The sequence below is a fragment of the Spea bombifrons genome, chromosome 4 (genome assembly GCF_027358695.1).
Source record: "Spea bombifrons isolate aSpeBom1 chromosome 4, aSpeBom1.2.pri, whole genome shotgun sequence".
Lineage (NCBI taxonomy): Eukaryota > Metazoa > Chordata > Amphibia > Anura > Pelobatidae > Spea > Spea bombifrons.
This window is the reverse complement of record NC_071090.1, coordinates 103,733,325-103,760,340: the sequence shown is the minus strand read 5'-3', so window position 1 is coordinate 103,760,340 and position 27,016 is coordinate 103,733,325. Positions and strand designations below refer to the sequence as shown.

The 27,016-nt window shown below is 42.7% G+C and overlaps 1 protein-coding gene across 2 annotated transcripts; it reads right to left on the bottom strand.

Annotated features, from left to right (window-relative positions):
- Window positions 1–10,825: 10,825 nt before the first annotated feature.
- DSN1 (DSN1 component of MIS12 kinetochore complex) lies at window positions 10,826–26,741 on the bottom strand. 2 transcript variants are annotated; one of them, XM_053464778.1, is made up of 11 exons: window positions 26,661–26,741; window positions 26,097–26,157; window positions 25,016–25,316; window positions 24,693–24,766; window positions 23,388–23,460; window positions 22,910–22,997; window positions 21,740–21,799; window positions 14,227–14,298; window positions 12,902–13,049; window positions 11,371–11,458; window positions 10,826–11,146 (listed from the first exon to the last, which is right to left on the bottom strand). In XM_053464778.1, exons 3-11 carry the CDS (start codon window positions 25,284–25,286, stop codon window positions 11,079–11,081), a joined length of 942 nt encoding a protein of 313 aa, XP_053320753.1. In that variant the 5' UTR covers window positions 25,287–25,316; window positions 26,097–26,157; window positions 26,661–26,741; the 3' UTR covers window positions 10,826–11,078. The 2 variants fall into 2 exon arrangements, with proteins under 2 accessions (XP_053320753.1, XP_053320754.1); XM_053464779.1 differs by lacking the exon at window positions 26,097–26,157.
- Window positions 26,742–27,016: the final 275 nt, after the last annotated feature.

The following is a 27,016-nucleotide window of genomic DNA, read 5'->3' as shown; positions in this document are numbered from 1 at the left end:
TGCGTAGATGTCCCTCGCCGGCCCCGCAAGACACCCGGGAGTCTGCTCCGGTAAGTCGAGGAGGGGGGGCAGAGGAGGACAGCGGCAGCGTATCGCGGGGAGGGAGGACAGCGGCAGCGTATCGCGGGGAGGGAGGACAGCGGCAGCGTATCGCGGGGAGGGAGGACAGCGGCAGCGTATCGCGGGGAGGGAGGACAGCGGCAGCGGATCGCGGGGAGGGAGGACAGCGGCAGCGTATCGCGGGGAGGGAGGACAGCGGCAGCGGATCGCGGGGAGGGAGGACAGCGGCAGCGGATCGCGGGGAGGGAGGACAGCGGCAGCGTATCGCGGGGAGGGAGGACAGCGGCAGCGGATCTCGGGGAGGGAGGACAGTGGCAGCATGTTTTTTTGGTGCTTTTTTAAAGAAAAAAAACTTTTTCTTTAAAAAAGCACCAAACTTTTAGGGTGCGGCCTATATACGGGGGCGGCCTATATCCGAGCCAATACGGTATATATATATATATATATATATATATATATATATCGTATTGGCCCGAATATAGGCCGCACTTTTTCCCCCCACTTTAAGTCTTTAAAGTGGGGGTGTGGCCTATATTCGGGGTCTAGCGCCCAACGCCCGGGACATGCAGTCCCGGGCGCCGGGCAGGCAGCGGGGTTAGGATACAGATCCCCCGCAGCGGTGCAGGGGACCTGCATCCTACTCCCCGATACGCTCAGACAGCCTCCCCTGCCAGCACTTCCCACGGGGGAAGTACCGGCATTAGAGGTTGTCTAAGAGCATCGGGCAGACGTGCCGGCAGCGGAGGTTGTTTACCCGCATCGCCGCTGCCGGTGAACGTCCGCACGATGCATTTTACACCCACCTCCCCCCCGACTTACCAGAGCAGACTCCCGGGTGTCTTGCGGGGCCGGCGGGAGACATCTACGCAATACGCGTATACAACTTCCGGTGCCGGCACATCCGCTGAGTGCCTGCACCGGGAGTTGTATACGCGATTTGCATAGATGTCCCCCTCCGGCCCCGCAAGACACCCGGGAGTCTGCTCTGGTAAGTCGGGGGGGGACGGACGGACAGAGGACAGAGTGGCAGCATATCTCGGGGGGGGGGGACAGAGTGGCAGCATATCTCGGGGGGGGGGGACAGAGTGGCAGCATATCTCGGGGGGGACAGAGTGGCAGCATATCTCGGGGGGGACAGAGTGGCAGCATATCTCGGGGGGGAGGACAGAGTGGCAGCATATCTCGGGGGGGGACAGAGTGGCAGCATATCTCGGGGGGGAGAGGACAGAGTGGCAGCATGTTTTTTTGGTGCTTTTTTAAAGAAAAAAACTTTTTCTTTAAAAAAGCACCAAACTTTTAGGGTGCGGCCTATATCCGAGCCAATACGGTATATATATCTATATCTATATCTATATCTATCTATCTATCTATATATATATATATATATATATATATACACACATACATACATACACACATACATAGTCTATCCCTTGTATTGACCACTGCAACACAAAGCCTGTCAAGAAAATACTTAGCGCTCAACCGCTCACCAGCCACAAGTGAACTTCCCTGTTACACAAAACTAAAATCAATAAACAAAATAAACGATACATGCGCTTATCGTGACCCTCAAATAAAGAAATATAATTACTTGAAAAAAAAAATGATCAAAATGTCGATTTGCAGGTAGAACTTCGGTGTCTTAACCATTATTCCTACATGTGAAAGAAATAAACATAAATATAGAGTAGTATTTCAGTCCAAATGCGTCTTTATCTTTAACGGCTGCATATAGTAAAAGAAAGCCAATCTTTTCAAAATCAGTGATAACAAGAAGTGAATAATCTTCAACCCACCTCCATTGTTTGTATAACATGAAATTTTATTTTATATATATATATATATATATATAGTAGTGGTCCAATATTTTTAGTGACTTTAAGTATTGTATAGTGATTCCTGCCTGTGTCTTCACATTGTCCTTAAAAGTGAACCCTGACAATGGTTTTATTACACATTTTTCTTGCATTTATTGGACTAAGATTTTTGATTGGCAGATGTTATTCTAAGTTGGTTAGCGTTGTGTTGCTTAAAGTAAATGATATTGTGTTTCACTATCCCCCGGTGTGTAGTAGAGTCATTAAGGACACAGATATGCTAACGCTGCAGTGACTGAGGAGCAGAAGTAATGCGTAGCGATGCCAGCATGGATATGCCATACAGAAATCAGCAGTGTATCGGAAATGGCCTGGAAGACTTCATCTGGGGCCTTATCCAGCTGGATTGGCTCCAAGTTTCGGTCTTTGCAGATGCTGGTGTTGGCTTCTATAGTTCATCTCGGGTCATAATTGTCATAGTAAAACTCTTCTGTTATTATTATTTTTTATTTCTTTGAAGAAAAATTATAGAGCATTTCATAGGAAAATATTAGCATGTTGGCAATCATTCAGAATCAAAATATTACTAGACTTGGGCACCAGGGGGCTCTTCGTGTTCGTCTTCGTCTTCGGAAAAAAAAAATCTCCGTATTCCGCGAATATTCGCCTGTTCCTGTCTTCTCTTCGGGCGAATATTCGTGGACATGCTTCGTGTTCCGTTTTTCTTCGTTTTTTCCCGGTTAAGGGGTTAATACGGGGTTAACGCGTACAGCAGCAGCTCTGGCGCCAGGAGTTTAAATGTCCGTATGAGCAACTCTATTGGCCGTCAGCAGGGGGCTCGTCTGCCAATGGTTGATGGCAGACGAGCCCCCTGCTGGCGACCAATAGGGCCGCTCGTACAGACTTTTAAACTCCTGGTGCCGTAACTTGTCCGGCAGATGCCATTGGTCTCCCTGTTCTATCAGTTAAATGTCCGTACAAACGACCAATAAAGTCGCTTGTACGGACATTTAACTGATAGAACAGGGAGACCAGTGGGATCTGCCGGACAAGTTGCTTCATTAGGGTTTAACTTTTTAAAGTCTGTACAAGCGACTCTGTTGGTAGCTCGTACAGACTTTTAGGCTCCTGGTGCCGTAACTTGTTGCACCTTAAGGGGTTAAGGGGCCGTGCGAGTGAACCTATTGGTCGCTTGCACGGCCCTTTAACCTACGGATTTCCGCTCCCGTTATCTAACGCAGCATCGAAGGGGTTAACGGTTAGCGGAAATCCATAGGTTCACTGTCAGGGGTTACAAAGGCCGTGCGAGTGAGCCTGTTAGTCACCTGCAGGGTCTTCCTCTGGCATTAACCAATTGGAGGCGACCAATAGGCTTATTCGCACTGCCCTGTAACCCCTGACGGCGAACCTATGGATTTCCGCTTCCGTGAACTGCCGCGATGCCGCGAAGATAAGGTAAGTTAGATGGGGAAGGGACCAGGGAGATTAGTAGGCGAAGACGAAGACGATCACGAAGATCTTCGTGGTGTGTGTCTTCGTCTTCGCCTACGTTTTACCGCCGCTGTCTTCTCTTCGGCGTGTCTTCGGAACGAACACGAAAACGCACTCTTCATGTTCGTTTTCATGTTCGCCCGAAGACGAATGCACAAGTCTAAAGATTACTCTCTTGATTCACTCTCTAGTGAGTAAAGATTGATCCAAACAAAGGTGCATTGTCCATGGGCCATTTGGGAAATTCCTAGAAAGAAGGTCCTGTTCTCTGGGATGAGGGCCCCGGTGTTCTGCAATCATCCTTCCTCATTGACGCTGCGCTCCCAGAAATGACATCACTTCTCAGCACCCACATTGAAGGAGGATGATTGCTGCTCATCGCAGGACCCGATTAGATCACAGACCGGTGAGGGAGCAACAGGCCACAAGAAACATACAGGAGGGAAGTGGTGGATGAAGTAAGTAGTGTGTGTATGTGTAAATATATGTGTGTATGTAAATATAATATGTTGATGTACGTGTGAGGGCGCAGAACAGAATTAGAAAGTGGTTGAAAAATGTAAAAGGCAGACAAGATAAAATCAAAAAAGGGAAAGAAGATGGAAAAGGGTGAGAAAGGGATGTCAGCAAGTGAGGTGCAAAAAGAGAGAGGACAACTGAAATTACCAAAGAGGGAGGAAAGAAGAGAACAGAAGGAAAAATGACCTCCAGAGGCAGAAAGCAGAGGGGGAAAAAAGATCCAGAGAAAGGGCTCATCCCGTGTAATTGTTCCAGGGTCCAAAGGGCCTTAATCCTAATGTCTGTAAGTGTAACTGCATGGGAGGAATGTTGTGGCCTCTAACATGCGGTTCCTCTTCCCTATTTTTCCCTACCTTTCCTGGTAGGAATAGCAGAGGTTTGCTTGAGAGAGCAGGGAGGTTGTACCTTTCTTTGGAAGAGAAAGAAAAGCGAGTCCAGATCGGTCCTGTCCCATTGAGCTTTGGGCCAAGGATAAGCAGCATCTCTCATTTGATGATTCTACCTACTTTAGCCCCAGATTTACCTTCGCAATGACAATTTCATGAAAAAGCGTGTGCTGGTTCAGTCATTGCTTGTTGGAAAATGATTGAAACAAAATGATTTCTATGTTCGACCAAGAAAAAAGCATCGATCTTTTCTGGACAGTGAACATCAGGTGTTGGCTCGTGTCGCAGGATCGTGTGTATAGAAAGCTTCCATTGTCTTTCAGGCCGATGCTACCTAACGTCTTGGTGTTATGAAATAGACTGTTGCTACCTGGTGGGTTTGCACATTACTTTCTGTTTTCTTTTGTGGCCTGGATCTCATTGTGATCTACATTGTTCATGGCTTCCTATGAAGCACGTTAGAAAGGGACTGGAAAGTCTCTTAATGGGACATTAACTGAGAATCAAAGCAACTGGTTGGTTAGGCCTACCAAAAAAACAACAACAAATCTGTGTCCCTCCATTGAATAGGCTTGATCGCTTTGCCCACTGCTTGAAACATTGTCCTATGATTCCATATGGAAGGGTAGATTAAAATCTCAATAATCCAAAGGAACATAGACCTCTGTAGCGCCCTGAAAAATATAAACGATGGCTTAGTGTGCTGTTGACCCAGGAGGGATGATGAACCATCTTGGAATGGGTAGAGTCTTGGTGATGTACGGGTGGCAGTGTAGAATGAAGATTAAGACCACAAAGTACTTCGAGAAGATGCCTAGTCAGCGTTATGGGGAACCGGACCTGGCTCATGTTACAGAAACAGCTAACTAGATATTTATGGAAATATATGCAAATATAACACATGCCACTCCATGTGAATTAAATATTTTCATATATATACACTATTATTTCTTATATATTGTTTTATATTGCGCCATCATATCCCACAGCTCTGTACAATGGGCAACACTATTATATATTGTTATTGGATATTATAATGCTGTTTATGGATACATGGTTATTTAATCATAGAGACAGCAAGGTAATAGAAAAAAGAGGAGATAAGGAATATTAATGTAATATGGCTTTTCGCTGAGCATCCCACACATTTATTTCCCCAGGTGAATGGTGCTTGTTTACTGACAGGGCGGTAGATAAGTGGAACAGCCTCCCTGCAGAAGTACTAGAGGCAACCAGAGTGAGGGAATTTAAACATGCATGGGTTAAAGCTAATATCCTAAAGAGGAAAAAACATCCTACGCTCTCCCATTCGGCTTCTCTTTAATTCCCGTACTTCTAAAATCAGTGCAGCTGTTCCTTTTGCTTCAGCAGCTTGTGAAAAATTCTCCATAAAAGAGGTATTTTTGAAACTTGGCAGATATGGCGCGACAGACTTAAGCACTTTAAAGATCTTTGTGGAAACGGACGCATCTATAACGTGTTGCCAGAGTGGCGCTGACAAGGTCGGTTCCTATAATAATCGAGGAAATCAATCTTACATTTGTAGAAAGGGGTCAATACTACATGAAGACGCAAGGGGAGTGTATTTGGAAGCGTTTTAGATTGACTTAGAACTTAGGAGTTTGGATACACTTTCTTTTAGGATTGATGCAGCAGGTAACTGTTTTTATATATATTGTAGCTGATAATAATAAAGAAATGACTGTATATAGAATGGATCCTATGAAGGGAGCTCGCAACCTTTAAAGGAGTACTCCAGCCATAACATACAACCCATGTAGGAGTCCATTGTGCACATGTGTTCCTTGCAAATATTAATGTGATTTAACATTATGATTAAAAAGGCTAATCTAATCTCCCTGACATTCCCTCGAAAGAAGAATGTATTTTTCCCGAAGTACTTTAATCTATATTATTCCAAAACAGAAAAATAAAGCACTTACCTCCTCCATGGTCCAAACTATTCTTACGACTGATTGGTTGCTTGAAGCAAACAGCGGCAGGAAAGTGCTCTCATTGAAATGAATGACAGCACTTTCTACACATGCGCACAATCCCCTGCTGGCTTTCCCCATGCCAGCGCTGGCTGGGAGATGTGGAGATGTGTTCAGCCGAACTCATTTCCTGCATGGAATTTAGCTAGGGATGTATGGATAGGGGCAAATGCATATGGGGCATTCTACAGTATCTCCTCATTCATTCGCAATCTGAGTAACGCAAAAATGTGAAAGGACCACACAGCTATCATATGCATTAAAGTGCATGTGATGTCTGGAATGCCCCTTTAATATATCACTCTTCTCTATCTTAAAATGGGGCTACACAGATCATTTTCACAAACCCTGATAAATCAGACCATAAATAAAAAAAATGTCAGAAATATTTTAACATATTGTCTAACTCATTTTGATCAATTGGGGATTTACCGTAATAAAAACAAAACAAAAAAAAAAGCAAGCATAGGGTTGGTCACCACAGCCACATTCCTAAATCCCCCTTTAAAATCTCGTGGATCACTCGATTAGTTTCACCCAGTTGGCATATTTAGCATGCCTTCCAATTATTTCTGTTAGGTCCCTTATTCCACCTGACTGGCCAATGGTTTATAGCACTGAATTAAATCAATTGTCTACATTTATGTTAATGTAATTAGTAGTAAATACTCTGTTCCCTCCTGTTGTCAGGCCATTTTGTCCCAAGAGACTGTTTTTAGCATATCTTCGGGCAAACTAGTTTTGTTTAACGATGGTCAATTCTTTTAACCATACTGATTCCACATGATTCCATTATGTTGTTCCATAATCCATGAAAGATCTCCATGAGGCATTCCATCATTCTGGTCAATTATGAAGTACTCAAGGGGTTGATGTTTCTTACTCCATTCTGTCCTCAAAAAAGCAATCCACAATTTGATGATGAAAGATTATACGCTTGCTGTTAAATGGGGAGCACGACGATGTCAAAATGCTCTTGGTTTAACTTGATTGGTGCACCAATAGAATGGAGGTCCGGAATGCATGTTTTGTTAAATCTTTTTGCTGAAGAAAAGCCTGGCAACAGAGTCTGGTCCCCCATCTCAAGCTAAATGCCAAAGTCACAATACAGCAGTATATTTAATACTCACAATCACGCCTTTCTTATAATTCACCCCCCCGAAAATGCTGAAACGAGCACCAATGCTCATGCTAACTATGAAGCAACTTTTCAGACATTGCAAGGTGTTCAATATACTCGGAGCCATGTTCACACAAACATTTTACAACAAATGGATGGTTTACTCCGGGCACCGCAATCATAATTGGATTGAGATAAAATGGCTGCTTCTCACCCCCATTTCATTTTTTTAAACAGTTCTTGCATAATATGTTTTCAGGCCACTGCGTATTAGCCATCTGTATGTGTTCTAGCTGTACTATCTCAGTCCAATTAAATAAACACTGACAACATATCATTTTACCTGTAATAATAGAATGGTTTGGCCTCATTGACACTCTGACTTATGAAAAGGTATGGAATAAAGGACTTCATTAGACCTCCAGGTCTGAAGAGGTGGTCTTGGGCGAGTTGCACTCGGCGACACAGAATTTAATCTCGCAGTATTAATTATACATTATGACTAGGCCATTCGGTCCCTGCTGCATCAGAAACTTGCCAAAACTTACTTCATAGTTTATCCAATTATAAAAATACCAACATTTTTTTTCCCCCCAAACAAAAGAAAAACATTTAAACTAAACCAATCAAAGGTGAAACTGTCGGCTACATAACACTTCGGGAAGGTTATATATATATTTTTTAATTGATTGTGATCCCTATGGTGGAAGCTGCTTAACCGGGCACATTGTCCATCTTATGGAGATAAAAGACTACGGAGCTACATAGTACAGTTTGTTCTCTTGTGATTTCCACTATTGATTTGCTTGTTATGGTGTTTGTTCTTTTTACACCCTTTAGAAACCGCTGTTAAAGCCTCGGAAAGGTTCCATAGATCTGTCATGAATGTTCTGGCAATGGAACACTGGAGATGGATTCATTCCGCATCACGCTGTACATTTGTCCTAATGGGTACTGTGAGTGTTCAGTAATAATACAGAGACCAGGGATGTTTGCACCATGCAGGGCAGAAGGATATAATATAACGCAAGAAATAATCCTAAAAAAGTTAATAAAGCTGTGCCCTGGGCTACACACAAGAACTTGGGTTTATAATAAAATATATAGCATTTTTAACATGTAGACAATGATCCTTAAGTATATTTACCGCCCTAGATTGCAGAATTGAAAATTTTGGTTTAGGCCAGTTAATTACTCTTTGTTCATCCCTTGAGCACAGGCATTCTGTATTTATCACGGGCTTGGTTTGTGTCAAATACACCGAGACGCTTAGAAAGGCCAGAAGGGAAAGGTCTTTGCTATAAATTGAATTTTCATCAAACACGCAGATGATTGAGCAGTCCGCAAAAAACGGTGGATTTCTCCAGGGACACAAACAGTTCAATAGCACTCATAAATAAAAATGTGACGGACCAGAACCCTTCCTGGATTATAATTTCATGAGCAACAGTACTTTACTGTTTAACTTGATTTAAAGAATGACTCCGATATATTTTTATTTACATCTCTACCCCGTCTGTAAGGTTTTCTACATGGGGATAAATGCATTCAGTAGGCGTCATATGTTTGTTTTTCTTTCTTTCAAAAACAAGGACATTTTTTAAGTGACCCTAAACTTTTGAAGAGTAGTGCGTGTATGTATATACATACATATACACGCCGATCAGCCATAAAATTATGAGCACCTGCCTAAAATTGTGTAGGTCACCATTTTGCCGCCAAAACAGCCCTGACCCATCCAGACATGGACTCCACTAGACCGCCGAAGTGTGCTGTGGTACCTGCACCAAGACATTAGCAGCAGATCCTGTAAGTTGCGAGGTAGGGGCCCTCCATGGATGCATCCTGGTGCCATGTGTTCTCCAGGTAAGCGACGCACCAACCTTCCACGTGATGTAAAAGAAAACATGATTCATCGGACCAGGCCACCTTCTTCCATTGCTGTCATGCAACAGGGTCATGGGTGGCCAAGGCTCATTGATGCACGGGGGGGAGGGGTTTCAGGCTGGCCGTGTGGTCAAATCCAACAGATGAGGTTCTGTAGCTCAAGTTGCTGAACAAGTTAATGCTTGTTCACACAGTGCATCACAGTTTGTTACGTATGGGGCTACATAGCTGCGGACCAATCAGGGTGCCCTGTCCACTGCCGAAAGGGCCAACAATGGGCACACAAGAACTAGACCACAGGGGGTGGATTTCTGACTAAAACAAGTTTCCTGACACCTGATTATTCGAGTACTCAGAATGTACAGATTATAGCTGGGATAAGCATGTGTGATTTAGGGTGGGCACATCAGCCATCCTTTCTGGGCACAGACTTAATGTTGCTCATGCGCTGTGGAAATAATGCCCTACATTATATGGGATGCATAAAGTCAAAGAATATAACATTACTCCATTACACATAATGCAAGGCAGCACGTTACAGGTGTTGGTTGGTAACATGGGAAAATAATATGGTCTGGAAAAAAAGAAAACGATAAAAGAAATGTCAATCGCCTCACAAATGGGTCTCTCATGCTGATGATGGTCACCCTTGCCACCAGTTAGTCTTGTGGAGGTACACACTCTGAAGGACCCAATGAAGTACAAGCTTCTGGGACAAGAGTTAAGAAGGTAGCCCCAGCCTTAGACTTGTATGTCAAGTGAGTTACATTAGTTCAGGGGCATCCAACCTGTGTCCCTCCAGCTGCTGCAGGACTACATCTCCCATACTCCTCAGCCACCCCTTAGCTGAAAGAGCATTATGGGAGATGTAGTCGTGCAGCAGCTGGAGGGCCACAGGTTGGACACCCCTGCATTAGTTGATAGGTTACTTTGGTGCCCAGTTGAAGGATATGTTAATGTGTTACGTGGACCTGTGTTTCTCCCTGTGTCAGGGAAGCAGCAGCTCATGCAAAAAGTGTCATCAGTACCTGCCAGCCTTCCCACCTTCCAACATTGCTAATCAGGACTGAGAAAAGTCACCGGACCCTGTATTTACTCGTTGCTACCATTCTTGAAATGTCATTCCAGTTTAGCCTTGAGGGGATATGCAAGAAGTTTGAATTTTGCAAAGAAATAAAAATGATGCAGTTGCCGTAGCGACCAACAAACTGTACCGGCTGGATCCTACAAGTCACACTAAAATTGCACCTTAAGTTCATAAATTGTGTGGCAAGGTGGTGGCAGGGCTGTAATCTATGTACCACAGATGTGATATTAAAGAAATAAGAGGGGGGCATCGTCTTTGCCTGTGCGTCCAAGGCAGCAGGCGACATAAAAAGCTGTTCTTCATTAGAAGATCACAAAAATATCCTGATACAAAGTATCTCTTCCTGTGGTTCTATTTATGAACACATAATGATGTCACCATTTATGGTAATTTTATAGGCATACACAAAAACAAACCAGAAGGTTTAATAGATTTAGTTTGTGCTGCGCAGCAATACGGTGTCCTGATCACTGTGCATTTTATTAGACATCTAATAGTTAAAAGCCATTAACAATTAAATGCATTTTTAAATAGCAATTCACCGATATGTACATTTAAGGCACATCAACCCAAGTTACTTGGCTGACAAGCTAGGGCTACTTAGTCTAGTCCACAGATGTTCAAATCTGAAGCCATATGGCTCATCCTATAGGACCTGAAATATTCAAACATCCAATCCAGCCTAACGAGCAACAGAAGAAAAACAAATGACAATTATTTCTGGGGCAGCTTCAAAAATTTCCGGACAGGGGAGTCTTCCACGGGCTTGAAAGACTGCGATTCTGTAATAGAAATAAATACGTTATTACCAAAGAGTGCCACCGTACACTATAACCAGACCGATTTAATTATGTAAGCTACCTTTTCAGTTCAAGTGTTTCAGATGTAAGTAACCTTTGTTTCATTTGTTAGCGCCATTCTATGTTTAGTATACCAAACTGAATGCCTGGTCTGGGAAAAGCACCGATTCACCTTTCATCAATGTGTACGAACAACAGAGACGTACTTAGCTGTGTTGACATTGTCTGTAGGTGCTGCGTGGTGTCTTCTAAGAATGAGTTCAGCAGCTGCATGGATCCCTGGAGTTGATCCAACTGAAGAAAAAAAATGATTAAAAGTAATCTGCTGCCATTATCAGTAATACCGATACAGTAAACGTTTGGCCTGTATGAGGACAGTTACTATTCTCTCTGTACAGCACAGTCTTAATGATCTGCCCCATTGCAACGGGCTCTTTTACCGGCTGTAAGACCTCAAACCTTACTTGGTCCTTAGCCTTGTCTTCTTCTGAGAGTAACCTGCTCAAACGTATCGCATTGATATGCTGCCATGTGATTGGCCGATTAGCAATTTGTGTTAACAAGCAATTGAACAGGTGTAGCTAATAAAGTGGCCAGTGAGTGTAAATGTCTGAGGTTGGGTTCAGGATAGCTTTATTCCTCCCCCCCAATGCATGTTTAAATTCCCTTACTCCAGGTGTGTCCAACCTGCGGCCCTCCAGCTGCTGCAGGACTACATCTCCCGTAAGGCTCTTTCAGCTAAGGGGCTGGCTGAGGTGTATGGGAGATGTAGTGCTGCAGCAGCTGGAGGGCCGCAGGTTGGACATCCCTGCCTTACTCTGTCTTCAACGACATCTGATGGGAGGCTGTTCCATTACATTTAAACCTCTGACCCCCTGGTTTAAGCCTATGAGCTTTTGCTTTAACATTTCTTCTCCTTTGAAATTACCTTCCATCCTGTACTTTGTTAAATCACTTTATGTATTTGAACGATTCCATAATCATAGTCTGCAGTAGTTGGAACGTGATGGCCTACTTAAAGGGTCAGTCTGGTCCCCAAAATAGTTTTCTTATTTGATTAATTCATATTAGAGTGCATTTCGCATGGACACCATTGCATTAAATGCATGCAAATCGGTGCAAGCGTTTATTAGATATTGGAGGAAATGAGACCTCAGTTTCATTAGACTCCGCCCCCTAGCTGTACCGAAACCAAGAAGTGGAAGCAGGATGCGCAGGTCACTTCCCGCACATGCTTTGTATCCCTCTCATTGAAATACAAATACTCTAATATGCATTTTTATATTAAAATATGACAGGAGTAAACTATTGTTATTTCTTTAGATAATGTGTCAGTTTGCACTAGTGAAAGAGGACAAAAAGGGCCACGGTATATCAATGAGCGGAGGTGAACGTGTTAAGACTGCATTGGACTATAGGAGTGGTGGGAATGTGTGTCTGTAGTGGAGATGTGTCATATTAACAAGCACTGGGTATGCATGGAAGAGCGGTGGAAACGCTTAACATTCTACACTAACCCTGAAACCTTACAGAACTAGGGAGGAGATACTCTGTAATAGCAGCCGCAGTCAAACACGCAGCAGAAGGCTCGTCCAAAAAAGCGGTTGTGTGTGGGCCTCAAGCTGCCAACAGACACACATCGATCAGGTAAAATTAATGTGAACAGCGCTGCGTAGATGTAATCCCAATTTCGTGATAACCAAAACTAGGAGATAATGAAGCGGAGACTTCACTCACCACGAGCTCCATGCAGTTGAACACTGCCCCCTGCTGGTTTAATAGGCTCCTATAATCAGGCTTGCTGTGAATAATGTTATCTTGAGAGGTCGGGAGCTGCGAAACGCTAGCAGATTGAGCCTCTGGGAATTTATTCTCTGTGAACTGCCTAAGAGAGAGAGGGGAAAATACATTTAAAATAATGGTTCAAACTAAATGAGCTTCCCTCGAAAGATCAAACCGTATCATTTCTCCTCTGCGTGTCTGGAACAGAAGATCTGAAAATATAACCCTTTCAGTAAACAGTAAAATTATAATAAGGGGGAGATTTGGAAAGCTGGTTAGCAGTATTTTTTTTAAAAAAAAAAGTTTATGGTTCATTACGTTTTTCAGGTATTAGTAAAGCAAAGTCTATTTTCTTCCATAAGTGGAAACTGTCTCCAAGTCTCCTGGTTCCCCCCCAATCTCAGCGTCTCACAGTGAATCTCGGGTAACACCGTCTTATTCTACTTTGATTTAATGATATCTGAGCATCTCCGCTGGTGCTTGGCTTACTATTACATCATAACTGAAAATCCTTGACTGAACGCAGGTTATTTCAGCATCTAATTGTAGCTCTCATAAGGACTATATTTAGAACTAGTGAGTTGCCACCATTAACAATTCACTACAAGAGTATCACCTGTTAAAGGCTTTAGTGACAAGAGTGTCTTTAAAAATGAAGTCCCCAGGTACGTACGGCTGCCCGATCTTTCTACGACCCAAGCAGCATGTCTCAGGGGCCGTGGGTTTTCTTACATGAAAAACACCCACATCAAGTCCGCATATATAAAGATCAGCAACACTTACGGGTTTTTTGTAACCAAAGAGACATGCGTACTTTAGTTTTTTACTGCACTGGCCATCCAGAACAATGGAGGGCTGGCAATTGGGGTTGCCGACTGGGCTGACTGGCGCCAGCTCTCCCCTGAAGGCAGATAAACACCAACATGAGAATCTTCTACATCCCCTGTCCATTAACAGTTACACTATAACTCTCTAACTTTATCTTAATTGTACCTAGATTGTAAGCTCATTCAAGCAGGCCCCCCTCACCTGTTTCTCTAGGTCATCTTGTTATGTCCTATACTAATCTTTATGTCTTTTTTACCCTTTGTACAGCGCTGTGGAATCTGATGGCGCTATATAAAACATTATTAATAACAACAAATAATAGGTATGGGAATTGTACAAAGACAGGAAGGCTTTCATCATTTGAGTTTAATATATAAGAGTGCATTAGGCTTTTAATAGATTGGGGGTGAGAGACAGGGGTATTAAACTCACTAAACATTTACACCACCTACCTGGATAACTCTTCGGCTTTCTGCTTGTAATCCTCGAGCAGCTCATCCCATTTTTGTCCCTCGTGAGAAAACCTATAAAAAAAAAAAAAAAAAAAAAAAAAAGTATTGAATGTGTGAATGAAAACTCTCACTTCAAAAGGTCAGCATGTTCCAGATTTACCTACAAAGTGAGAATAGCAGTGCGTCTATTCTTTCTTAAATAAAAGGCTCCATTTATTGTGATGCTGCTTGAGTTGTCATGAATACTGCAGTGTTTTCTATTTTAAAAAGGCTCTAGTTTTTAGATAATACAATATTTTCAGACAGCTGAAATACTATTCATGTACAAGGTTCTAGCTTTGTTATCTTAGCCCAATCTCCCATAATGCTCTTTCAGCTAAGGTGCTAGCTGAGGAGCATGGGAGATGTAGTCCTGCAGCAAGCTGGAGGGCCGCAGCTTGGACACCCCTGACCTAATCAATCCCATGGTGGGTTTGGTAGGACCCCCACCCCACCATGCCTTGTAAAGTTGGCAGTCAGCATCATGCGTAAAGCTACGCTACTGCCGCTGTTGTAGATACACTGGGAGAAGTGCAGCCCTGGGAAGTTAAATAACAAAATATGCACACGGCCACGGGAAACCGGTGATCCGGCCGCTTTGATGGGAAATCAATGTAATGATACACAGCGAATGTACGCCATTTGCGCTGCCTGTTGTGAAGGCTGCCAGAGGCAAGATTTTCATATTAAATCTCGGTGTTTGGAGGTTTTCACCTCCCAATTTAATATATCATTTCTGCAACAGCTAAGAATATTAAAACCGAAAAAATAAAATCGTCTTCGCAGCTTTTGGCAGAACTAAAAAGTACTTATGGTATGGATTGTATTTCCCCCCCCCCCCACACTGTGATTATTAAAGTAAAAAAAATATCACAGAAACGGTCATGCAGCTTAAGGAATGGGAGATACGTGCAAACAGGCATGACTAATTCATGTCCTGCCCTGAAGATATCTGCCTTCTCCTCACCTCAAGCCTTACAAACGCTACCTGAACCGTCACTAACCATCAACTTAAAGGGATAGTTTAAGGTCTACCACCAAGAACGCGCGTTAACCTCTTCAAGACAGGGAGTGTTTCATACCCTAAGAGTTTTGGGGGTAGCAAAGATTTTTTTATATATATTTAACCTTTAGTTTAACACGAAGCGCACACGAGGATGTCCTGTTTTAGCAGATAGAGCCTTCATGCTGCTCAGAAGACAGTGTAGGAGTAATTCTACTGACAGCAAATTGATTTATTTAAAAATATTTTGCAAATAATGGTAAAACTGAACCAAAAGTTGTTTTCTATGCTTTAAGAATGAGATGGCCAAGAAGACAAGGGTCCATCCAATAAAAGTTATAAGGGAAGACTAAGGGATCCCAATATGGATAGAGAAGGGGCGAGAGAAGGGGCGAGAGAAGGGGCGAGAGAAGGGGCGAGAGAAGGGGCGAGAGAAGGGGCGAGAGAAGGGGCGAGAGAAGGGGCGAGAGAAGGGGCGAGAGAAGGGGCGAGAGAAGGGGCGAGAGAAGGGGCGAGAGAAGGGGCGAGAGAAGGGGCGAGAGAAGGGGCGAGAGAAGGGGCGAGAGAAGGGGCGAGAGAAGGGGCGAGAGAGAAACACTTAAATAGATGGAGTTCAACAAAGTACAGGAGGGAAGTTAAGTTACCAAGAGCCAAAATGTAAAACGAAAGGGCTTAGACGTAACGTAAGGAAGTCTTACTTTACTGGCGGACACCTCTTTTTAGATCCCAGTCCGCCATTCTGTTTGAATAATAAAACAAAGCCACTGCATGTCTGCATCGGCTTATGCCATTATTGTTAATTGAGCTACAAAACAGGAAACTGGGTGAATGGCAACTGCTATTTCTATCCCTTGACTGACAGCAGGTATGTGCATGCCTTGAATAAAAGTTCTCTCATCATCAAAATGCCTGATCTAATGCCGGCAGCTTCTCTTTCCCTCTAGAGTACAGGATTACACAGGTTTCTACAACCCCGCCGCCAAACGCTGCTTGTTATAAGCAACACACCGCATCTGCTTCGAAAATAAACATGAACAGCGTAATCCTGATCATTTAACAAAGAAAAACTGAACTATCCTCTGGCACAGAAAGGGCAATGCAAATGTTTAGCGTGTACAACGCCAACGTGCCAGGAAACCCACAGCTCTTGGGAAAGGAAAAGGAAAAAAATATTGTTAGATTCAATGCAAACTAAAGAGAGAAACAGCGAGGGACATGGGGAACGGAGTCTTGCTCAGCCCAATTTCAACCGGCTATTGGCAAATCAGGAACTCGTTACCGGTGAATAGTAATGCAGATTAACCAAACATCTCCTAGATAAGACAGAGCCAATTGTAGATCCACAACTGTAGACGGCTACACCTGTGCATTATACAGAGACACCTCTGACCCCGACTACCTCCGCTGAAACAAGCATACTTACTGCACATGCTCAGATCGCTCCCACTGAAATCGGATCGAGGGTGTACTGGTTGAGTGTCAGTATTTACAGTGCTGTGAGATACTGTATCTGCCTGCCCCCTTCCCGATTTCTTCTATTTTTGCGGATTAAAACCTTCCTTTTTGTTTCACTTGACCCGTTTTGTGTGCTTCGGGTCGCTGCAGAACTGGGCTTGAGCTTTAGGCCACACTCTGGTGGATTGTCTGGTAGAGAGCAGAATTCCTCCATCAATTAAGGCAAGTCGGCCATTTAGCAACTGCTAATGATTTAAGTAAATTACAAGAATGGTCAAGTACAGCAATTAGTTTAATATTGCCAGGCCAGGTTTAATCACAGTCTTGCCTTAAAACATGCAGCCCAGCCGACAGCTCATTTGTGATCAAAGTACCAATAAACGTATAAAGGACTTCGGATTGCATATTTTGTTTTCTGAAATTTCAACGTCACTTGAAAGACAGAAGCCAAAGTTACTGGCTCGTTATTCAGTTCATGAATCAACATACCTAGGGACCAATAACAAAAGCGTCATACGCCATGTTAATTAAATGTGGACATTGCTAGTCCTGCTGTTATATGTGTCCCAGTGACGCAAGTGAAGGCTAGTTTGGGAGACATGCTTATTTGTATAATTGTTTAATTCGCACATATGTTCATATCCTTTGTAATATCAGAAGTATTTCACTGCTGCAGAAAAAAAACAAAGAAAAAGGGGCAATTTTGCATGGGTACGTGCGGAAGCAACCACGGTAATTATCTGACCGGATTGGAAGAAAGTCAACATCAGAAATGTAAATATTACAACTTACTCGGTATCCCTGAACATTACAGAGGCTATCCCCAGTGAGCTTCGGGTGCAGGAAGAGCTTGGATGGCCCCGTATAACACAGCGAAATTCTCCAAAGTCCCCTCTCCCGCTGAATTGTGCGTTATATTGCTCAATCCTTCTAGCTTGAAGAACCTGCCACCGTTAACCATTCATAAAGAATAATCAAATGGTGGTGGTCTGCGACACCCACGTGTGCTCAGTACTCTCAGCCAAATAGCACTAATATCACACAAACATTATAGCCCCGCAGGTTCTCCACAATTGTCTTAAAGAGGCCACATCGCGAAGCGTTACCGGCGGTCGCATGCACATGGAGCGAGCTGCTCGCTAGCTGAGTTCTAAACCCCTAAGACTCTGCGCTACGACCACAGACCACTATCCCATCAAATGGAATTAAGTTAATATATAGCAGTCAAGCATTTTTTTTTTATTATAAGAGCTGCAAGCTATTTCCCAAATACTACATTTTTTTGGTCCGTATTGGACAGTTTGTCACGCATGCAGTAAAAATAAAATAATGCAAACTGTTAAAGATGTTATATTTGAAGTATTTGAGAAACTTTTAAACATTAAACACACCCTGTTTATTGTTAGAAATTTATAAAAGAAAAGCTTAGCAAATCCTTTCCATCCATTGTTCAGCCTTATGGAATTTCTTGTCACCGTTGTCACATCTTAAACCCTGACTTAAAGAGCAGACATAAAACAAAGAGCCTGTAAAAAGGAAAATAGAACTAAAATCACCTTAGTTATTAAAAGGACTCTGCACGCTTTTGTACAAAGCAGTAACTCTGAAATCAATAGTCCTCATCCTTAATAGGTCACTAAGGATTTCAGGGTATTAGAAAAGCACTTCTAAAAGTAAGTTTACTTCGGAACCTACTTTCTTTTCACTGCAGAGACTATTTACGTGTGAAAAGAGGGTGTGATCTACATCAGATACCCACAGGGCAATGTGTTTTTGTTTTGAGTTAAAATATGCTGGTTGACCCATTGGCAACCCAGCCCCTGAGACAGGCTTCTATCATGGATGTGCGTCGAGATGAATTAGTGTTGATCCACGCTGAACGCTCCCACAGCCCTTCTTGTTCCTGTTGGAAAGGGCATTGCTCCTGCTATATCTGCTGCATTTATTGGAAATGGATCACCAGGATTGTTTACACATCACAGCATTTAAAAAATAAAAAAAAATAAAAAAGCCCACTACGTCTCCTATCAATGGTTGCGACACTATTTTTCCTGATTTGTTCCTTGTCCCTGTCGGCCCTTTGATTCATTCGGATCTTCTTCCTCATATTTGTTAATATGATATTAGTGGCATTTAAAGCCCACTGTTCTGTCCCAACAAAGCGTTCTGCTTCCCTTTCCTTAACCCCTTGATGACAATTGACAGTGCATGACATGCTCAGACCAACATCCAGTTAGTGACAATTGACGTGCCAGGACCGTCATGGCTTTAAGGGTGTAGAAAGGGCCAATTGCCAAAAATATTTTTAAAAAGCCCGCCCCCCCCAACATATATATTTATCAAAAAATGAGCAAGTCCTAAAATTAGCGCTTTATCTTCAAACAATTCTCGCATGAAAACAGTTAAAATACTGGCATGTTAACCCCTTCGCGACCTTTGCCGGTTCAGGACCGTCATGACAAGAAGGTCACTAAATGACCTTTGACGGTCCTGAACCGTCAAAAAGTTAAATAAGCTTAGAAAGTGATCAAGGATCACTTTCTTCGCTTAAACGGCCTTGCTGCAATGCCTCGATGTCGAGGCATCCAGCAAGGCCGAGATCGGCATCGGGGGCCATGTCTGGCCCCTCCCCGGGGCGTCAACAGCCGCCATACATTGTATGGCGGCGGACGCCCGTTTTAAAAGCGTTTAGGAGGCGATCAACGATCGCCTCCTAAACTTAAATGGTGTCGCTGGAATGCCTCGATCAGGAGGCATCCAGCGACACCAAACACTTACCTTTAGGTGGGCTGTGACCGCTCCGGAGAGCGGTCACAGCCGCAGCTGCCGGTGATCTTCGCCATCAAGTAAGATGGCGGCGGCCCGGGAACTACAACAATAAAGACGAAAAAGTTCGCTAGAGGGTCTCCAGACCCTCTAGAGAACTGGCTCCACTTGCTGGTTGAATACAGGTACTGCATTCAACCATGCAAGTCAATGGAGCCCAGCTTTCTAATCACTATGTGATTAGTAAAATATTCAAAAAAAAAATAAAAAATAAAAAAATGGAAAAAAAAAATGTGCTAACATTTAAAAATAATTATGCAGTGATGTCACTAGATGAACCATCCAGTACCAGCACAATGTGTAAAAAAAAATATAAAAAAAGTATTAAAAAATATAAAAAAATAAAAAAATAAAGTTTATTATTTTGAGCAAGTGCTAAAATTTCTCAAAAATCTCAGAGTTAAAATAAAAGCACTTCAAATACCCAAGGGGTGTCTAATATATATAAAAAAATGGCTGATGGGGTAAATTGGAGTGGCCTAGCTCACAGATAGGGCATAGGTACAGACTGACCAAAATGGAGAAAAAAAGCGCACTTCCCAAATGTGGCATTTTAAATCTGAAACAACCCGACAAACCCATGCATGTCGGGTATCACTGCACTCAGGAGATGTTCCTGAACACATATTGGGGGGTTGTTTGACAGTGACATATACCAGAACCTGTATATCTATAACTAAAGTACAATTTGTGTGAAAAAAAATTACTATTACAAAGTTTGACAAAGTGTAGTTCTATAATTGGTGCATGGAAAGGGTTAAAATAACAGCATTCGGAATACCCTGGGGTGTCTAGTTTTCCAAAATATATGGTTTGAATGGGTTAAATTGAGTTAACCGGCTTCAAAGATATTCCAAAGAGGAGATGGAGGCAGAATGACCAAATGACCACCTGGATTACGCATGCCCCAAAAGTAGCCTTTTACCAGCCAAACAATCTGACAAACCCATGCATGTGGGGTATCGCTGTACTCAGGAGATGTTGCTGAACACACATTGGGGTGTTGTTTGATAGTGACATATACCAGAACCTGTATATCTATAACTAAAGTACAATTTGTGTGGAAAAAAAAATAAAAAAAATTACTATTACAAAGTTTGACAAAGTGTAGTTGTATAATTGGTGCATGGAAAGGGTTAAAATAACAGCATTTGGAATACCCTGGGGTGTCTAGTTTTCAAAAATATATGGTTTGAGGGGGTTAAATTGAGTTAACCGGCTTCAAAGATGTTCCAAAGAGGAGATGTAGGCAGACTGACCAGATTTGTTAAAAAAGATTTGGAAATCATAAAACGCTGCTTGTACTTATTGCCCTATAACGTACAAAAAACAGCAAAAAAACATAAAAACATTGGGTATCTCTAAACTCAGGACAAGTAGTAGAATCTATTTAGCTAGTTTTTTTACTTGCTTTTTTAGGTGAGTAAAATATTTTTCAAATAAAAGTCATAAAATGTCTTTTTTTTCAATTTTTCACCATGTTTTTTTTATTTTTTTTATAGTAAATAAGATGATACGATCAAAATAATGGTATCTGAAGAAAGCCCATCTTGTCCTGAAAAAAACAATATATAACTTATGTGGGTACACTAAATGGGTGAGGAGAAAATTACACCTGAACACAAGCACCACAAAAGTGTCAAAACAGCCTCGGTCCCACAGGGTAGAAAACGAAAAATGAGCCCGGTCCTTAAGGGGTTAAAGGCCCATGGGGTGTCTAATTAGAGCTAAACACGAGCACCGCAGAAATGTTAAAACAGCTACTGTCAGGAAGGGTACCAAAAAAAAAAAAAAAAAAAAAATCAGCCATAGTCACGAAAGGGTTAAACGGAGTCTGGTTAGTTATTAGTGGGGATTCCTTCGTAAGGAAACTTTTACGCTTTCAGGTATCTGGCGGCTCGTGACCACTGAAAAGCAGCAGCGCTCATCTGGCCAGGGAACCAATTGCCTCATAAGGGTTCATCGCACTACCCTTTGGAGCCGGCTTCTTGGCATTGTGCTCAACCAGCATGCATAGCCAGTACCCTTTTCGGACCAAAACCGGGTCCATGAACCCATAATCAGAAGGCTGCTAGGGGGTAAATAAAAAGGAGGTTTTTGGCGCTCAGAGCGGGGACAACAGGAGCGAAGCCAATGTAAAGCTTTACACAACATAAAAGTACATGTAATTCCAAGAGCTTTAAAACTTACTTCGAGATGCATTCTTTGATCTGTTCTTTTAAAGCTTCTGCCTCTGGATTGGATTCAAAACTACAATGGACACCATGAAAAAAATGTAAGCAATTGAAACATAGGACAGCAGATTTACCTCTAAGGAATTGGTTGGAGAAAAAAATGTCAAAAACACTCAATGGTCTGAACTGTTATTTTATCTTCTGGTTTACAAAAGCATATTAGCTAAGTTCAAGCCGCACATTACAATTTATCAATTCACATAAAAGGATACGTCGGTCATTGTACACTTTGTATCAAAAACCAAAATCCAAGCTGCAAACTGAAGATAACGCGTTACTAAATGTAACCAGGTATGGCAGTGAAACGATAATACGGCTGTAAAACGTACTAGGAAAGCCAGGATTTCAATCTATATATTCATACAAGAAGAATCTGCAACGTGGAATTACTATGAGCTGAAAGACAGTAATCTTTTAAGTTCTTAGTTTTATGAATATTCATTTGTTGAGCTCAACAACTTCCCGTTCTCATGTGTTATATGTCAGGTAAAGGAAGAGGGGGTTATTCGGGCAGCAGCGAGCATTCTGCAGACATTTAGTTAACCTATTAAAAACAGAGGGCGTATAGTACGTCTTCAAAGACAGTCCTTTAAGGACAAAGGAAATACTATCACATCCATGATTTCTCATTGGCAGGGGGGTCTTTCTGGGGTTGTATGGGAGATTAGGCTGTCCAGTGTGGGGTTGTATGGGAGATTAGGCTGTCCAGTCTGGGGTTGTATGGGAGATTAGGCTGTCCAGTCTGGGGTTGTATGGGTGATTAGGCTGTCCAGTCTGGGGTTGTATGGGGGATTAGGCTGTCCAGTCTGGGGTTGTATGGGGGATTAGGCTGTCCAGTCTGGGGTTGTATGGGGGATTAGGCTGTCCAGTCTGGGGTTGTATGGGGGATTAGGCTGTCCAGTATGGAAAAGCATCGCTACACTCTTCAAGCATTCCCTTCTGACGTTGTCAGAGGTGACATCACAAGAAGGTTCTGTTAATGAAGTACAGACCATGCAGATGTCTCTAGGAAAGAGACAACGGACATTCTGAAACTGCTCAGATCCTCAGTCGTAAGATAGACTAGAGTCCTTAAGAGGGGCAAACAAGAGGGCAATAAGCACATAATACTAACCAATGGCCTCACCTGATTGGCTGCTCTGTGCATTTCTTTAACGTTCCATCACGAGACAATCGTTCTGTGAAACGTTTTAGCTTCTGTCTGACCGATGACGCTATTTTAGATTGAGAAAAGGTACACAATAAGTTCACACAAAAGGATTGGGGCGCACGCAAGCAATCCACCATATCTGCAATATTAGCCTTTATCATTGTGCCAAGCGTCTCCCGAGGTACAGAATAAAGGCTTGGAAGCTTTCGGGCAAGTTTAAATTTCACTTGAAAATTTGCTCACAGCATGTGACCCCACGTCAACGGACAACTATTAACTATTCTAAACGTAAAAACCAGTTCAGTCATGTCAATCCTCTGCCAACCCCATGTCCTAACGTGTAAATGTTTTACTGGATATTGATTCAATGCCTCTTTTAGTGTGAAAGAACCCAAACTTTCGGCTGCATAAATTCTCCTAGTCTCCTTGTAAAATTACCGGGAGGTGGAGTCACCTTTTAATCTGAAAGATTCTTGGTTGAAACCATCAGAGTTATTTAAAGAGTCTTCAAGTTTCTTCACGGAGAACTGTAAAACAAAAGTTATTGGGAGTATAAGAATTGGGTATAACACAACAAAGCATGTAAGTCTTACTGGACCAATTTTGATGTTCTGGCAGCCTATTGTAGTGTAGCAAATATAACGATTACATTATTATTATTATTATCTTTTATTTATATAGCGCCAACAATTTACGCAGTTTGCAGCCACAGCTGGAAAAATCTATGTAGACTTCAAGAGCCAGAGGGGGGGGGGGAAAATATAATTCAGGAGACAGTTTTTTTTTTTTTTGAGCCTGAAAGCAAGGCATGCTTTGAGGTCAATGGATCTATGACTACCTGGCTTCTGTTGTCACCTTCTGTTCACTGCATTTGAATACAGATGACCTACGCTATTTCAACTGAAACCGGCTCTTCAAGGGCTTGTCCTGCAACGGCTTCGAAGACACAGAATCTTTAAAACGCAAGGAAAAGAAAGCATGCATGGAATGGCTACTGGTGACGGAGCTATTGGAGGTGCAGATTTACTTTATTTATGCTCAAGGCAAAGGCAACTGGGGGTGGGGTCTCCTTAGTGGGTTAATGATGAATGCTTGGGTGGCCTTCATATTGATGCAACAATGCAAATTAAAAGGACAGAAGAAGTTACCTTACACAAGTTTCTGGCACCTCTATGCTTCACCCAATAACTAGGAACGGGCTGGCCATCTCGCAAACACCCGTTGTGCCCCTGCCGACACCACCCCGTACACATCACATCTGCCAATGCAGCAGCAGCAGATTGTGTACAGTAGTTTGCGGCCTGGCTACGCTCATAACATATAAACATAACACGCATCCTGCCAGGGACACATTTCTATACCCAGTCTGGCCTCAGCTTTATTATCCTTGGTCTTTAAAAAGAGTTGTTATGAAAAGGCACCAAAATCAAAAACAATGCTATTTCTAACCAGACTGCTTTCTTAAGCGATATAAACCGACAAGTTACAAAGTGCGGCAGCAGCTACAATAAGAATACACTACAGTTTCAACTCACTTCACAGTATAAAGTATGAAGGACCAAACCCTTCCAACGCAAAGAAAGCTTTGTTGGTTCCTGTTCTCTAATACATTTCTCGAACATCGACTACTGATCTGCGTATTATACAGGACAAAATCCCTCATTATTGTAGCAGAAATAATACTGAGGGCTTCCTCACCTGAACATTTCTGCTTAAAACTGGCAGGATAACAGTGGTTGCAAATGTACTCAATTATTACCTGAAAACAAGACTGTAGGAGTTCAGAAAGTCGATCACTCTCTGGTAATTCAAAGCTAATTGCTTTGCTAAGATCTAAAACAAACAAAAACATTAAAAGCGACATAGGGAATAGTGGGACTGAAATGCAGTAAATTTTTTATTTTATTTATACATATATACTTTATGAGGGTCTATGTTGGAACGATACACCTTTTCACTTCCTAATAAAACTGCGTCACAAGCGTTGATACATTAAAACAGCATTAACATTTTATAAAAGCGGTGCCTTAAAGTCACTTTGTTCCATATTAACAAAAACGGGAATAAAATCAGTCTCCTCACCTGCCGCGTTATCGTGTATGGAAGGCAGAGTCCTGCGCCGGTTGTTTCGAACAGATCGTCTCAGCGACCTCCTTCTATGCGGGCTCGGAACAGGCTCTTTCAGAGCCAACTCATCAGGGGAACCTCTCTGCTTTTTTGCAGGACTCGGACTGGTCCTAGATCTGGTACCTGGTGACGATATGGACCTCTTTCTCGGAGAAATTCTTCTTTCGGGGCCGGATTTTGTCGGGGTCGGAGTTTTGTTCTTAAGCACATCGTGCAACGCTTCCATTCTTTCACTTTGCTGGCCGGTAATTCTAAACTGAAGATACAAAATAAATATCTAAAAAGGTGAAGGTGACCTTCGACGGGCAGACAGTCGCATGTAGCATCAACTAGAGTAAGATCTAAACGGATTTATATATAAAACGGTCAAACATGTTGGCAGGAGGCAGTAACATCTGGGAGTACCATGACGTTCCGGTCCTCATCTAACCTTAGCATGGATCACGCCATCTCATTTCAATCGCATGCCATTATCTTTTCATGGCACAGTCTGCAGGTAGTTTGTGTCCTGTACATCGAGAGGCTGCTAAAAATTGTAATTTGTTTTATATAGCGTCATCAAATTCCGTAGCGCTGTACTACACAATATCTATTATTACTACTGATACAACTGGGAAAAAAAAATCCACCATTCTGCCACTGCTAGACATGTCAGGGCGCAAGGGTGACCATGATGGGTTTTTTTTTTTTACCAATAGAGGGTATTTATTCCCAAATTATTGGATCTATACACTGGAGGCCATCTAAAAACACATGAACGTGTTAAAGTCCAGTCGTCGCCACTCTAGACAGCAGATAACATACATGGTGCTGGCAGATATATAGAGCGAAAGGTTTGAGCTATAGATCCTTGCCGTCTGTAGGTGGGCGAAGTCTAATAACGTACAATTTCATTCTAATCCGTAACAATGATACAAACAAAACTATAGAATACATGATTAACGGTTGTGCTGCAGCATATAGCCCAACATATCAGGTGTGTGTCCCCCACCTGGGCTGTGGCTAGAGACGGGGCCCCCAGGGCAGGACCACCTACCTTTCCCAAAGGTGGACACTTAATAGTGTAGTGAGCAGCATTGTAGGTGTATGGACCACCCCTGAATGGGGTAAAAAAAAAATATATTTCTGATTAAATGCACACCGTAGCCAAAGCAGCTTTTCCTGCCAGCTTTAGAATATAATATCATAAAGGGGCATTTAGATAGACCTGGCGTGGGACATTTCCCAGGTGGGATCCAGTATCCTGGAGGAGCACAAAGGGATTAATTGCCTAAACACTTTACACAGGCTATTCCTGGAGGAGATGAGCACAGAGGGTGGCCTACATCAAGCATAGTGACGTCAGGGAGAGACGTCAGACTGCAGCTCTCCTGCCAACTCCCTCTTTAGGGAATGAGCCCATTTGTTTGAAGAATTACCAATGGCTGTTATTTGATATCAAAAAGGGACCCGAGCCCAAAGAAACATCACGACGCTACACTTTTTACGTAGGAGTAAATGCCGCGCGTCACTGCGGTGCCCTGCCGTCACAAATCTCCTACTTGCGTCATATTAACAGCCTAAACTAAAAAACCGAATCCTCCCGTACAGACCAACGTACCGGTTTTCAAACGCATTTACCCTGTTCAACCATCCACACGGTAACACCCACTACCCCGTCACCCTCTCCCGCCACTCGCTGGAGAGTGGACTGGAGCATCACGGGAGATACATAACAACACGGGGTTGAGCCTGTACGCATGCGCGAACGCCAGCCAATCATTCATGAGTCTTGGATATTCTATCACGTCAGAGCGCCGGTTGTTTTATGGCAGGATTCGCTTTGCAGTAACTATTTAGTAATGTAGGCGCGGTAACGTTCGTAGCAGTAGGGTATGACAGACTACTGAAAATGTATTCTATTTAAAAGCGGCCAACAACACACTGCGCCCTACCTTTTTGTATTTTGGAACTAAA